The sequence below is a fragment of the Eurosta solidaginis genome, chromosome 1, assembly GCF_040869045.1.
Source record: "Eurosta solidaginis isolate ZX-2024a chromosome 1, ASM4086904v1, whole genome shotgun sequence".
NCBI lineage: Eukaryota > Metazoa > Arthropoda > Insecta > Diptera > Tephritidae > Eurosta > Eurosta solidaginis.
The window spans coordinates 340,375,839-340,391,676 of NC_090319.1; the positions used below are offsets into that span (position 1 = coordinate 340,375,839).

Here is a 15,838-nt window from a genome sequence, read left to right on the forward strand (position 1 = left end):
AAATAATAACGAGATGAATATATGTGAATGAGATTATATATGAATATACATTAGGGTTTACCGGATATCGTAGTTGTATACCGAAAAAATAGATAGAAATGTACAGCAGCGCACACGAAAATAGCAAAGACAAATTTTAGAAAAGTGCATCAACTAAACTATTCTTTTTTGTTTCCGATAATTTAGAAAAGGCCTTTATGAATTTTGTATTTTAAACTATGTAATCCAATCTCAAAAACATTATAAAAAATTCTAAATTTCGAGAAAGTTTTACTTTTCGTCTAGAGTGAATAGAACAACAGTGAATAAGAGATGCAGAGATATACACAGCAGTGAAGAGCGCATATATATAACTAATATTTAATATAAGATACAGCATCGAGAAATATATCAGGAACTATTCGAGACGGCTGCCGGTGAAATGTCTAGACCCTGGGAGAAATAGGCGAACGGGGCAACTGAGAGTGTAAATGCAGAGCAAGCTGAGGAATAATTAATTAGTTGTGAGGTACTAATACCATAGTAGTGTTGTAAAAAAAATATTTTGCTTTATAAAATTTTTGAGTAATTTATTCTACAGTTAAGCGATTCGAAATATAACAGGCGGTACAGAATTATAGAGGATTTCTTTAACCTCGTTACAGTAGTGATTTTTGGCAATTTTGTCCGAGGCGTGTTTTATATTTTATTCTACAGGAAGTGTGCATAGCATTTTGAGAGACCTATAACGTATACTTTGATGGACTAAAATGGATTGGACTACAAAGCTGTATACTTAAAATTACAGGAAAGAATTGTTGAATTCCAAAAACAGAATGTAATTTACGATAAAGAAGTGGAAGGGCTGGTGGGGATTTTACAGTACATACGGATGTTACAAAAAATGGGTCTGCAAGCAAGGTTGAGCTTTACTGGACGTATTTGTAGGTCAGCAAAGTCTATGGAGTTCCTAAATATTGCGCCGTTCTATGCGATGGTTTGCGGCACAGATGTTGTACTCTACATCTGAATTCTTTGGATTATGCAAGAACAGAGGTCAGTTTATTTGTTGATATCTATCTGCAGAAAAACGGACTACAATTTTGCGGGTGTACGGTCATTAGATAGTCTGACTACATAAGGGTAAAAAATTTGAGCTTTCTCTCCTACTTAATTTCATGTAGTAGATACAAAGTACGAGAGTCGCTGGTATGTCAAACCACTGTATTCAAAACAACCACGGGATATCTTCTTATGTATGTCGCCGTTACATCATCTACAAAGTGAGGATTGTAACAGTCATCTTCTTGACATCAGTAATCTCCGCAAGCACTACGAAGAAATCTGGCACACAAGAATTCAGTCGTTTGAGTAAAAAGAGCATATTATGAGTTGATATTGGGAGAAAAACGAGGCCAGGACAATGTTTGGTGAGGTCTCGAGGAAAGCCTATGTCCCTTATCATTTCCTCCGGCCTAAAAAATATGTCGTTTTCTGCAGGTGGTCGCACTAGTACCTAATTCGTGCTTGCAAACGGAACGCACCGGATCTGTGTCCGGAAAGGAGCTTCAACATCGATAAAACTCCCCAAAACCTTCAGCGATTCTGTTGTAAAAAAATGTGATTCATTCAGGAGGATCGGTAGCGAAAGATCAAATATATCGGGTGTGAAGGCACACATGGTGGATGTGACCCAGCAAACGAACGGGCCGTGAGCCAATACGCCATTTCGCGTTATAATGCGAAGCTCATTGAAAAGGGACACCATTAGCTGGTCCCGGTGCATATTTTAATTTGGAACATGAAATCCGCATCAGAGATTTTTATCGCATAAGGAGGTCTAAACTCTTCGGTTGTAGCTGGTGAAGACATTATTTTGTTTGAATTTTTATATATCGTTAATAGTAGGGGTGGAAAATGTGAAAACTTTTAAACGGACACAAGGATAGCAATACTTAAAACAGTTCCCCGATATCCGGAACCCGTTGATGCAGGGCTCTGAAAATATTAAAAAATATATTTAAGGCCGGCTTCTGTAACACTTCTTTTTCTATAGATATTATGTTCTGCATCGACTTATTGCCTTGCCATTTATGGAAAATGTCTTGAAAATGTTGAACTTATTTGCCAATGTCTTCATAATGGGCATCCCGGTTTGATTCTTGCATTATGGCTCAATCTAATAATTTCCGCATAAAAATATGGTACACCCTAATGTACATTCATACATGCCTGTATGTTTGGCCTTTGTTGGTGCAGATATTTAAGTTTTGTGCAAAAAGTCAACCTGCTCATTACAAAGCCATTTAGCACTGAGGCCGCACAAATTTCATTTCAAAGCTTTTGTATCCATCTATATGAATGTGTATGTGGGGGTGCTTGTGTTGGCATTTGTGCTTGCGTTCCCCTATATACAATATTGGCAAATACCAACGCAGTTTTTTCACAAATACACCTGATGTTCGTCATTGTCTGTCGCAAGCTTTCAAAGTGCATCGCGACTAACCAAATGGAGTATGTCCTTCAAAGCATACACTTGGGTAATGTGTGTAGAGGTGTTTGTGTGTGTATATGTCAGTGTGTTGGTGCTCACCTCAAAAAGCAATGCACAGTAGCTTTCCAATCTAATGCGCTCACCATTCGCTAATGTCAACAGCTTATTATCATCCATAACGGAGTTCATGTTCTCAATCCACAGCGCATCTACGTCACCATCAAAGCAGACGTAACGTCGTTCCTGTCGATTAAAGAAAGTGAATAGCAGTTATTAAAAAACAGAAAAAAATTTTAAAATTTACAACAACAATAATAGTGCAAAAGGTATTATATTATATATTATATACCCATTTTCTTGTTGAAATGCAATAATTATACTCAGCTGAGCAGAACTCACAGAGTATATCAATTTTGTTCGCAGAACGGTACCCCGTAACGGCATAAACTAATCGAGATATGTAGATATAGACTTCCGTATATCAAAATGATCTGGGCGAAAAAAGAAATTCATTTAGCCACGTCAGTCCGTCCGTAAACATGATAACGTGAGTAAATTTTAAGGTATCTTAATGAAATTTGGTATGTTAGTTCCTGGGCACTCATCTCAGATCGCTATTTAAAATGAACGAAATGGGGCTATAACCACGCCCACTTTTTCGATGTCGAAAATTTCGAAAAACCGAAAAAGTGCAATAATGCATTACCAAAGACGGATAAAGCGATGAAACTTGGTAGGTGGGTTGATCTTAGGGCGCAGAATAGAATATTTTGGACAATGGACGTGGCACCGCCCACTTTCAAAAGAAGGTAATTTAAAAATTTGCAAGCTGTAATTTGGCAGCTGAGTATGTAATGTTGGGTTACACCCGAACCTAGCCTCCCTTATTTGTTTTTTTTTTTTCAATTCTAATGCTCAGTTTCATACATTGCTATTTTAATCGTATTTATGATCAGCAATGCTTCCCTACTTAATATGTAAAAATTTTTTTGATTGGGAGCCCAAAAAATGCCCCGACAGCAGCATTGCAAGCCATTCTATACATCCCGACTGCAAACCTAATGCCCAATAATATAGTGTTAAAAACTGCAACTAAGCTTAAGGCGTCAGAGCAGCTAGAGTGCAGGCCTTATGGTCATAGCAACATTTGATAATTATGAGCTTCCAAAGGGATCTCGGAGTCACAGTAGAGACGGTGGGTTGGCAAAAAGGGTGCTGAAATGGCAGAAAAATTCGACGGTTCCAAATTAACAGAAGGGATCGGGTCTGATTTTTACTGTTGCCGTGAAGAAAGCAGCTTACGTCCTTGACGAAGTGTGCTTAAGCTATAGTCGCGCCAATCTATTTAGCGATAGTCAGTTAGCGATTAAAGCAATTTTCTCACACAGTACTTCATCAAGAAGTGTCCTGTGGAAGCAGCAATTAAGCTAGGTCCTAGAAAACATCAAGTAAAAGTCAAAAGGATGTAGTTAGTTTAAAACGTAAGTCCTATTATCTACCTGTCCAGCTGTCTTCGAGTTCTGGACCTCTAACCTTCCCATCCAAGAAACAAATGCTTCAGACCCCTGAGCCAAATTATTTCCACACCCCACTCCTCACTTGAGGATATTATTTTTAAGTTAATAGTAGGGGAAAAACTTGGTGCACAGTCATCTGGAATGAAGTCTATTACACGCCTCTCGAAGCCCTCTTATATCCTGGAAAGACGCATTTGAGTTTGGTAACGGTGCCACGGTAGCAGTATAACGCGACTGAGGCATTTCTAGTTCCGTTCCAAAATCTTGGCTTGTTGTCAAATAAAACGCCAATGTGTTTACACTATCAGACAGGAGTCTTGTAACTAATAGTACTAAATAAAATTAATACAGTATAATTGGGATTACAGCTATTCCTCAGTGTTCAGATGACCAAACTGCCATACTAGGTACCCTTCCCAAAAGTCCCGCAGGGTATACGGGAATATCCCCACGGCGAGGGTTGTGGGGTCGTCACTGACAGTTAGGTACGACTCGTCAGCATAAGCCACCACACGGTATTGACAATACTGCTGACCAGAACTCGGTTCGTAAAGAGTACCAGAGGCCAAAATGTGAACAGCGAATGGCTGTAAGTACCAATAGGCTTACTTACTTGATTCCGGTTTACAATTTAAAATATGTTGTCAGTATTATCTTCTGCTGCCTGGGCTTTTTAAGTTCATCCGCTTTTTCGCGGCCGACCAGGTAACCCTATAGACGCAACGGCTACTTAGTGAGCTAAAGTATATAGCATCTTCTTGCAGCCTTAGAGGACGTTATTAAAGGATTCTGCGCTACTAGCTCTGTAATAAAAAGAAGGCCGCTGAACTACCATACCCTAGGCCGTCGAAACAAATTTTAGGAAGAGTACTTTGGGAAATAGCTTTTCCATACAGTCGCTTCTTGGCAGTAGAACGTGCCTGCCATGAAAATATTCTCAGCAAAATTTCACCTATCCCGCAGATGCAGTTCGGAGTCAGAATAAAACTTGTAGGGCTCCTGGAGTTGTAAATTTTTTATCGATGACAAAGATTATCCATAAGTTAACGACTTTTTTGTCGAAAAGATATTGATTTGGTATGGAAAAGTTATATACTATTTATCGAAAAGCGGTCGATATGTTATCAAACACCTACCACTTTGTTATCAAAAAGTTATCGATTTGTTATCGGAGTGTTATCAATTTGTTATTGATGTGCTATCGATTTATTATCGAAAAGTTATCTTTTTGCTACCGACTTATCGTAAAGTTATCAATATATTATTTAAAAGTTATTAGTCTTTTATCACAAATTTATCGGTTTATAATCGAAAAGTTATTGATTTGCTATTGAATAGTTGTAGATTTCTTATCTTAAGGTTATCAATTTGGTATAGACATGTTATGAATTTTTTAATGACGACTCATCCGTTTGTAATGAGACCGATACCGATAAAACTTCAATATAAAGTCGATTACGCATCCATAACAAGTGGTTAACAAGTCGACAACAAACCAAGAAAAATCTGATATTAAGTCGATAACTCGAAGATAATAACTTACTGTTTATAATAACTTGTGTGAGGACCCCAAAGTCGAGGACTTTGTATCCTCACAACATACACATATCCATACATTTTTCTAAAGAAGATACGTTTTGAAATAACTTGGAGTTTATATTTGAATTTACCACTTATACATTTTTTATGAAATATACATATGTATACCTTTATGAATTATACTCTAAATACATATATTCGGTTGTACGTTGAATTGATAATTATTAAATTGAAGAGCAAATTACACTTGCGCACTTTTGCACGCAAGCCAAATATTTACATTTTCGCAAACATAAACTTTGAATATAGGATCACCCTAACATGCATTAAATATTTGGAAAGTAGATACGCACAAAACATAAAAATGCAGCGGTCGATCAACCCTTTGCACACTCAAAATCCAATGTACCCAGTTACAAATACAACATACATAATAACTTAAGTGAACGGAGATCAGCAGCAAGTCGTCAAAATAAGCGCCGCTACTAATTGAAATTTCGTTATACATATTTACGCACTAGCATACAACACACCAACGCACGCCATACAACAGAAGGCAGAAGCATTGGGCAAAGCAAAAACACAGTATTAGAATCAGGTGACCACAAACAAATATACAAACACACAATATATAAACCAAAGCCTGGAAAGCACGGTATGAGCAAGTACAAAGGCATTGTATTCAATAAGGAGCATTATGGTGCATGGAAATTCATGGGAAGGAAATATTTACCGGAATAACAGTTGTTTTATATTGTTAATACCATTAGTTCAAAGTTGTTATTATAAAATAACCGTTTGCCTGCGTGCAAAAATTAGTATATAAGGGCGACGAGTTCGCATTGAAATTCAGAGATTAGGAGACAGGCATACGAGTCGGTAGGCTTTATCACTACCGACCAAGAGTACACCTGAAGGCTTTTTCACTTCATTTGTACTTAGAGTATACTCGTCTGGAGGCTTTATCACTCCATTCGACCGCAGAGGTTGGCCGAGGGCTTTATCACCTCCGTCACCTCTTATAGAGCAAGGAAATCAGCCTAGGAGTAGAAAAGTAGAATTTTGTTGAATAAATAATTTTTATAACGTTTTGTATCGAACAAAACAGAGTTATTATTTCAGAAGGACCGTTAGAAACTTCTACTTCCAGGAACCCTGGACGGACTGAGATCAACCCCGGCAAGTCAAGGAAAAGTCCGTCACATTTTGGCGCCCGAGCAGGTTAAACAAATCAAATTTTAAAATATACTTTCAGAGCATCAGAAACGAAGAGGGAAACAAGATCCACACACTTCTGGGTTAATACGACGAGGATATAAAGCAAAACAATGGTAAAGGTATCGTGGGTATACTATCTCACTCGAGAGGATCTGGTAGCCTACAGCACGGAATTTGGGCTAGAGGATGGCGGAACGGTTGACGAGCTAAGAAAACGATTGGCGGCATTCATCCAAGAGGAGAAGGATAACGAGAATTTACGGGATCGATTCACAGAGTTGGCGATTCGGCACGCGCGGCTAACAAATCCACAAGCGTCAAAGACAAGCAACGAACTAAATTCACCAAGAAATGATAAACAGGCAAATGGTGCACCCAATCAATTGGAGGTCGGACAACCGCCGGTACATTTTATTCAGCAGCCTGGTATGTACGCAACGACAAATGATATTCAACAGCCTGGCACATATGCAACGACCATGGACAGAGTAAGGAAGTGGGGATTAAAGTACGACGGAGGCAAAGATCCCCTAGGATTCATCGAAAGAGTGGAGGAGCTAGCAGATGGGTATGAAATCAACCGCAACACAATTCCAAAAGCGCTGCCGGAGTTATTGAAGGACAAAGCATTGGTATGGTACAGGAATAACAACCGGCATTGGCAGGAGTGGGACGCCTTCAAGAAGGACTTCCTGAAGTTCTTCCTAAGCTCCCGATACTTAGAGCAATTGGAAGATGAAATTCGTATGCGCGTACAACGACAAGGTGAGCTATTTAAAGATTATGTCTTGGCACTACAAGGAATCATGCGTCACGCGGGCTACACCGAGGAGCAGAAACTAACCCGCATATACAGAAACTCGCGCAGAGAGTACCAACTATACATAAAGCGAAGCGAGGTCAGCAATCTTGAGGAGCTGGTAAGTTTAGCTCAAGACTATGAAAATATTATTCCTGACAGGGAACCAATGCGACCAACCACAAGGCCATTCGTACCACGGCGGCAAGAAGGTCAGTACCAGTGTCTCCAGGCAGAACAAAGACAGGAAGAGCGAGTAGAAATCCAACAACAGCAGAGGTCAGAGCCACAACAAGAATATGTAGATACAAGAACGGCCTGCAGACGATGCGGAAGAGGTGGTCACTTCTCATACGGGTGCCGAGGCATAAGAAGAGAATTTTGCTGGATTTGTGGTAAGATAGGCGTGCTCACTCGTGATTGTTGTAGGAAGCCACAGGGAAACGACCAGAGACCACATTGGAACCGAGGGATGGGGTCTTCGGAAGTGCAACCTCGGAGAAGTTAAGCATGTTCAAATACACAAACGGCCGCATATTGGTAACAGCGTATGTGAACGGAGAAGAAGCAGTAGCAGCGATTGACACGGGAGCGACGAGGAGCTTTATAAGTGATGCAATGGCGAGAAGATTAAAAACTGGCAAATTCAAGGAAGTAAAGACACGAGTAAGAATGGGCGATGGCAGAGCAATAATAGTCAAAGAAGCGGTAGATGCGGAATTAAGAATGGGTGATAAAGTACAGAGGAACGAGATGCTAATCCTACCGGGACTGGGTGATGAGGTGGTAATTGGCACGGACTATCTGGCGAAGGTAAACTTTGAGATGAGATGTGGTGGTCAAGAAATAACGTTGAGAGTAGACGAACGGAAGCAAGAGGTAGTGACATGTACAACTATAGTCGAAACAAATAGCGAATATTTCAAGGAACACAACCCAATGGCGGCGATAGCAACTAGCAAGACAGAAGATGCGGTGAGTAAATTTCTGAGCCAAGAATTACAGGTATTTGCAAAGATGTCAGGAGTATCCAACGTGGCCACACACAAAATAGTTATGAGGGACGACCGTCCAATTAAGCAAAGGTACTATCCGAAGAATCCGAAAATGCAAGAAATTATCAACAAGGAAGTCGACGAGCTGATCGAAAAAGGTTGCATCGAACCATCGAATAGCCCGCACAGCGCACCCATAGTTTTGGCAAAGAAGAAGAATGGCAAATGGAGACTCTGCGTAGACTACCGTCAACTAAACGCAAGATCAGTACCAGACGCATACCCTTTACCTCGTATACAACATATCTTGGACAAATTAAGAAGCGCGAGATTTATCAGTAGCTTGGATTTGAAAAATGGATATTGGCAAATCCCTATGGAAGCAAGCAGCAAGCAATACACCGCATTCACAGTACCTGGGCGTGGACTATACCAATGGAGGGTAATGCCACTTGGCTTGCACTCAGCCCCAGCAACTTTCCAGAGAGCACTTGATCGTGTCATAGGACCAGAATTGGAACCATACGCGTTTGCTTATCTTGACGATATTATCATTACAAGTAAAACATTGGAAGAGCACATTGCACATTTAACAGAAGTATTTCGAAGGCTGCATAGAGCGAACCTGAGGATAAACCCGGAAAAATGTGAGTTTTTTAAGAAAAGGTTAAAATATCTAGGTCATGTCGTTAGCGAGGAAGGCATCCATACCGACCCAGACAAAATAGCAACCATCAAAGAACTGCAACCACCGAAGAATATACGAGAGTTACGACGTTGTCTAGGAGTTGTGTCATGGTATAGAAGATTCGTGCCGGATTTTTCACAAGTATCACACCCGTTAACATCTATGCTTAAGAAAGGTAGTAAGTGGAGGTGGTCTGAAGAGCAACAATCAGCATTCGAAGCACTCAAGGCAGCACTGACGCAGGCACCGGTACTCGCTTGTCCAGATTTTTCGAGGAAGTTTAGTTTACAGACGGATGCAAGTGATTTTGGTCTTGGTGCAGTACTTACGCAAGGTTCAGGCGACGAAGAGCGAGTAATAGCATACGCAAGCCGCAGGTTAAACAAGGCAGAGATGAACTACTCACCAACAGAAAAGGAGTGTTTGGCAATAGTGTGGGCAATACGAAAAATGAGGCCGTACGTAGAAGGATACACGTTTACAGTAATAACAGATCACCTAGCGTTGAAATGGTTGAATGCGATAGAGAGCCCGACTGGTCGGATTGCGAGATGGGCGCTGGAACTACAGCAATACTCATTCGACGTACAGTATCGAAAAGGAAAGTTGAACGTTGTGGCAGATGCATTATCAAGGCAACCGATGGACGAGCAGTTGGGTACGTTGACGATGGATGACGGAAAAGACGAGTGCAAGTGGCTTAAAGCAAAGATGGAAGATGTAAGAAAGACCCCGGAGAAATTCCCAGAGTACATTATCGAGGAAGGAAAGTTGTACAGACGCATAGGAAGTCAGGTGGATGGCGAAGATGCAGTGCCATGGAAGCTGTGTGTCCCGACTTCACAGCGACGCAGAGTGCTAGAGGAGATCCACGACACACCGAGCGCAGGGCATATGGGCATCCGAAAATCGATAGCAAGAGCAACAACACATTACTATTGGCCAGGAATGTTCAGGGATGTAAGAAAGTACATACAGCAATGTCACACATGTCAAATTTACAAACCGAGTCAACAGCCAGCCGCAGGTAAGATGCTAACGAAGATTGCAGAGGAGCCTTGGGCAACAGTCTGTGCAGACTTTGTTGGTCCAATGCCACGATCGAAGCATGGAAACACAATGGCACTAGTATTCTTAGACAAATTTTCAAAATGGGTAGAAGTAATACCAATCAGAAAGGCAACGACAGAATGTTTAATAAGAGGATTTCGAGAGAGGATTTTGGCACGGTTCGGCGTCCCAAAAGTTGTTATTACGGACAACGGAGCACAGTTTATCAGCAGACGTTTTAAGAGATTTTTAGAGGAACTTGGCGTGAAACACCAATTAACGGCACCGTACACACCGCAGGAGAACCCAACAGAGAGGGCAAACAGGAACATCAAGAGGATGATAGCACAATTTACGGGAAAAGAGCAGAAGACATGGGATGAGTTGTTACCAGAGATAACGCTGGCATTGAATACAAGTGTATGTGAATCGACAGGCTACAGTCCAGCATACATAGTACAAGGGAGGGAACCGAGAATCCCCAACAGCCTTTACGATGAGCAGACATTTGGTACAGGTGAGAAATTAGCGAACCCAGGAGAGAAGTCAACGAGGACGAAAGAAATATTCGAGATGGTACGACGGAAGCAAGAGAGAGCATCCATGGAGCAAGCGAAATATTACAATTTAAGAAGAAGGCAATGGCGACCGGCGATAGGCGACCTAGTGCTGGTAAAGGAACATCAGCTGTCAAAAGCGGCAGATAACTTTGCAGCCAAACTAGCGCCAAGGTACAGTGGACCTTACCGGGTAATGAACTTTGTGTCACCAGTGATCGTAGAGCTAGACAAAGTCTTCAGAGGAAGGAGGAGGACAGCCCACCTAAGTGAGCTGAAAGCATACCACGCAGCCGACGCCGCCGACAACAACGAATCCAGGAAGCAAAGTCATAAAGAGAGATACAAAAAGGACGCTAGTGAAGATCAAACCGCGTCAACACCGTCCAATCGAACAGCAAACAACAAGCCAGAGGTACAACAACAGAAAAATAACAGCGAGGTAGCCATTTGCGGTACGCTCACACGAGTCCGCGAAGAGACCGAGAGACAACACGGAGAGAACCAAGGTACAAGTCAACAGCTGATAGCATACAGAGACGGTCAAGTACAAAACATTGCGGAGAATCAGGAACGAATATTTCCAGAAAATAAATTACAGATCGCCAGAGAACCGGCGCATGGAACAAGATTACACCTGGGAAGGCAGTTCGCTATGGCAGCCTTAAACGAACACACACCCCGAGACAACTGCGGAATTACAGACTATTTTGTAAGATTCTACTTCAATCCGGATGAAATCGGTAGTAACGGACATGCCCAACCGAGACATTGTCAAATTATACACGAAGAAATTTCATATCAAGAAGTACCCGGAAGTCGGATCAACCAATAAAAACTCGGTAAACTCTAACCACAATTACATAAATATCCCGTAAATATACTCTTTAACTATGCGTATGATATACCACGTTTTTTTTTAATCCACCATACACGGTGGGAACACCCTGAGGAAAATCCACCAGTTTTTCATTTATTTTATAGACTGGCATCACACATACCGTCGACGGGAAGGGCAGCGAAACGCCAACCAACGACGACAGCAGAATAATAAGCCGTAAGGCCAGCGGGGTCAACGGCAGCTTCAACGACAAAAACAGCGACATATTGAGCCTGATGGCCAGCGACTGCAGCGACGACGAACAGCATGGGCAAACACCACTTCCGCGTACGGATCACGCGCACCGACCTGGTGACGGTGAGTCTCATTGCGGAAGGTGAGGGGGGAGTGTGAGGACCCCAAAGTCGAGGACTTTGTATCCTCACAACATACACATATCCATACATTTTTCTAAAGAAGATACGTTTTGAAATAACTTGGAGTTTATATTTGAATTTACCACTTATACATTTTTTATGAAATATACATATGTATACCTTTATGAATTATACTCTAAATACATATATTCGGTTGTACGTTGAATTGATAATTATTAAATTGAAGAGCAAATTACACTTGCGCACTTTTGCACGCAAGCCAAATATTTACATTTTCGCAAACATAAACTTTGAATATAGGATCACCCTAACATGCATTAAATATTTGGAAAGTAGATACGCACAAAACATAAAAATGCAGCGGTCGATCAACCCTTTGCACACTCAAAATCCAATGTACCCAGTTACAAATACAACATACATAATAACTTAAGTGAACGGAGATCAGCAGCAAGTCGTCAAAATAAGCGCCGCTACTAATTGAAATTTCGTTATACATATTTACGCACTAGCATACAACACACCAACGCACGCCATACAACAGAAGGCAGAAGCATTGGGCAAAGCAAAAACACAGTATTAGAATCAGGTGACCACAAACAAATATACAAACACACAATATATAAACCAAAGCCTGGAAAGCACGGTATGAGCAAGTACAAAGGCATTGTATTCAATAAGGAGCATTATGGTGCATGGAAATTCATGGGAAGGAAATATTTACCGGAATAACAGTTGTTTTATATTGTTAATACCATTAGTTCAAAGTTGTTATTATAAAATAACCGTTTGCCTGCGTGCAAAAATTAGTATATAAGGGCGACGAGTTCGCATTGAAATTCAGAGATTAGGAGACAGGCATACGAGTCGGTAGGCTTTATCACTACCGACCAAGAGTACACCTGAAGGCTTTTTCACTTCATTTGTACTTAGAGTATACTCGTCTGGAGGCTTTATCACTCCATTCGACCGCAGAGGTTGGCCGAGGGCTTTATCACCTCCGTCACCTCTTATAGAGCAAGGAAATCAGCCTAGGAGTAGAAAAGTAGAATTTTGTTGAATAAATAATTTTTATAACGTTTTGTATCGAACAAAACAGAGTTATTATTTCAGAAGGACCGTTAGAAACTTCTACTTCCAGGAACCCTGGACGGACTGAGATCAACCCCGGCAAGTCAAGGAAAAGTCCGTCACACTTGATTATGAAACAATAACCTTTTTAATTTATCGGTTTTTACTGATAAGTAGATGACAAAACTCTTCTTAAATAGCCCCAAATTATTTGTTTCTGGAAAAGTTACTCCTGTTGTTGTTTCTCAATGCTTGAGCGAGCTGTGGCTAATTTTAAAAATTTGTTTTCTAGACGTATCCTTCCTTGTATGTTAACACTTCGAGCTTTATGAGTATTTGGTAATCCCCGCCTTTTGTGAGAGATTCCACTTTCGCAGACTTCAACAAAGTGAAAATTTAAGCCTTTATCTGGGCCTACACCTAAACAAGATCCAAATGCCTCACTCTTGATGAGCTTTAGGGTTATTGAAAGTACTTTTTTTTCTACTACTTAACTATGTGCTTTTGATAACTTTATTTACAACAGCTAGTTATATAGGAAAATTTGAAACAAAGTAAATCCGCGAAAGATTTTACACAGCGGATGAATGCATTAGGCTGATTGTATTAGTTTGTCACTTTTCACTTGCCACTTTTCCACTTGCTACATGTCATGTAACCGATGTTGCGTGTAGCTTACAGGCATTGACATAACAGTTGTTTAGTGTGATATTGAAAAGCAACGACCTCGAATAAGCGGAAATTACACATAGCGGAATAGTAAACGGGAGGACGAGCGGAAACCACTTAGGTGATGCTGTCGCTTTTGTTCTTATTGTCTCGATGCAAATACGGATGCACACGCGGAAGCTCTCGTCCGTTACCGCCTTCAGCCGCCGCCACAGCTGTGAATGGCATTTCCATCACATTCAGGTTTTGTTCTCGTTTGCCTTCACAGGTAATAACTGAACAGCATAGCCAAGATAGTGAGGTTGCTGGACGGCAGGAGTCAATCTATTGTTATATGATGTTAAACTAGGCAACATCTATGCCAAGGGATTTATTAGCATGTTTTTTAAGTGTGATTTCCACTTGGCTTGTTGATGTAGTTGTAATATCAGAGTAGGCGAATCCGTTGCCACTACGATAGTACTAAGGGTAATATAAACAAGTACGCGCGAGTAATGGAAGCTCATATCCTAGCGCTATGTGGGCCAATATAAGCTAGGTCGCAGTGTTGAATGTGGTGGCACAGCTGTCAATTGTGTCACATGGCAAATGTTCCACTTAGAACAGTAACATGTCAATTTTGACTTTGCATGGAGTCAGCATAGTTATTGTGGTAGAGGGAGTTTGAATAGAAGTTTTATTATTGTATGATAAAATTACAGTTGTTTGCAACTTAATGTTTTATGAGTACAAGTAGTTTGATCTGGAATCGCAAATAGAGCTAGAGCGAATCTTAAAACGACATCGTTCCACCGAAGTACGAGTTCAGCCCGAATTAAAATCTATAAGATATATATGCATATGTTTCTTCTGTAAATGTGTTTGTCACTAAACTCCTCTTAAACAACTGGACCGATTTTTAAGAAATATTGTGTGTTCCAGGGAGTACGAGGATACCTCAAATTCAAATTTTGGTCGGACAAGTGAACCATGGCCGACCTATTTTAAATGATCTTATTTATGGTGCGACTCCCTTGAAGTTCGGTACAGGGGTACCTCTTTGACAAAAATAATATTCGAACGACCTATTTCAAAAAATTTATGGCGCGATTCGCGTGAAAGCGGACCAAGTCTGCCGGATACAGCATTCTTCAAAACTTTTTGCTGTTACAATATCAAAACTCCAGCAATTCAAAAAAGCAAAATTTTCCTCTTAAAGTTTCAGCTTTTAAATTAATTTTAGCTGGTGGCTCAGTGCAAATTTCATTTTTCGAAGTAGAACAATTGGGAAATTTGAAGCCACAACAACAATAAAGCAGGCAGTCACTTGTATCTACATAAACGACTCAATCATTATATCTACACATATGTACGTACACGCCTCGGAGAAGGGACGCACAAACACATGCATATATCTTATCAGAGATGCTCCCAAAAGTAGGCAATTATCTGTGGAAGTATCACTCACATATACACGCGCATATGAGAAGCTATACACGTGCATCTGTAGTTATAATTTTATAGCAGTAACTAAGTAAATTCTGGAAACGCCTAGAAGTATGGAACGAGGAAATCGAAGAGTATAAAAAGCAGCAACAGTAGAGATACGACAATCAGTTTGGTTTAAGCAAGCTATCAGTTGCGAAGTATAAGTGTTATTTTCAAGTAGTCTAATAAAGACCATTTTTGCATTATTCAATATTGGAGTTATTTATTCAACAGTTTAGTGATTCGAACGTTAGCAGAAGATTTGGAATAAGCGTAATTTCAGTAAATTCGTTACAATTGCTGTCAGAAAAGGAATCGTTGAATAAATATCGGAAGATTTTGGGTACAATAAGGACATGGCAAAGTGGAGTGAATTGAAGATCCAGCAACTGAAGAATGAGTTGGAGAGTCGTGGATTGAATACAACCGGCAACAAAACTCGAACATCAGGCGCGACTGCGAGACGCCATGGGATTAGAAGGAATTAACGTGGAATAGTATGTCTTTCATCTTGATGGCGATGATACAACGAAATTGGAGGAGAAAAATGAAATACCGCAGAATATGGCGAACACAG

At 40.6% G+C, this 15,838-nt stretch overlaps 1 protein-coding gene across 1 annotated transcript in view; it reads right to left on the reverse strand.

The window, feature by feature from the left end:
* Dhc98D (Dynein heavy chain at 89D) overlaps positions 1 to 15,838 on the reverse strand; it is a 322,849-nt gene that overhangs the window by 145,614 nt on the left and 161,397 nt on the right. The window contains exon 31 of the mRNA XM_067773518.1: positions 2,573 to 2,716. Coding sequence (XP_067629619.1) covers positions 2,573 to 2,716 — 144 coding nt within the window. The remainder of the gene's footprint in view (positions 1 to 2,572; positions 2,717 to 15,838) is intronic.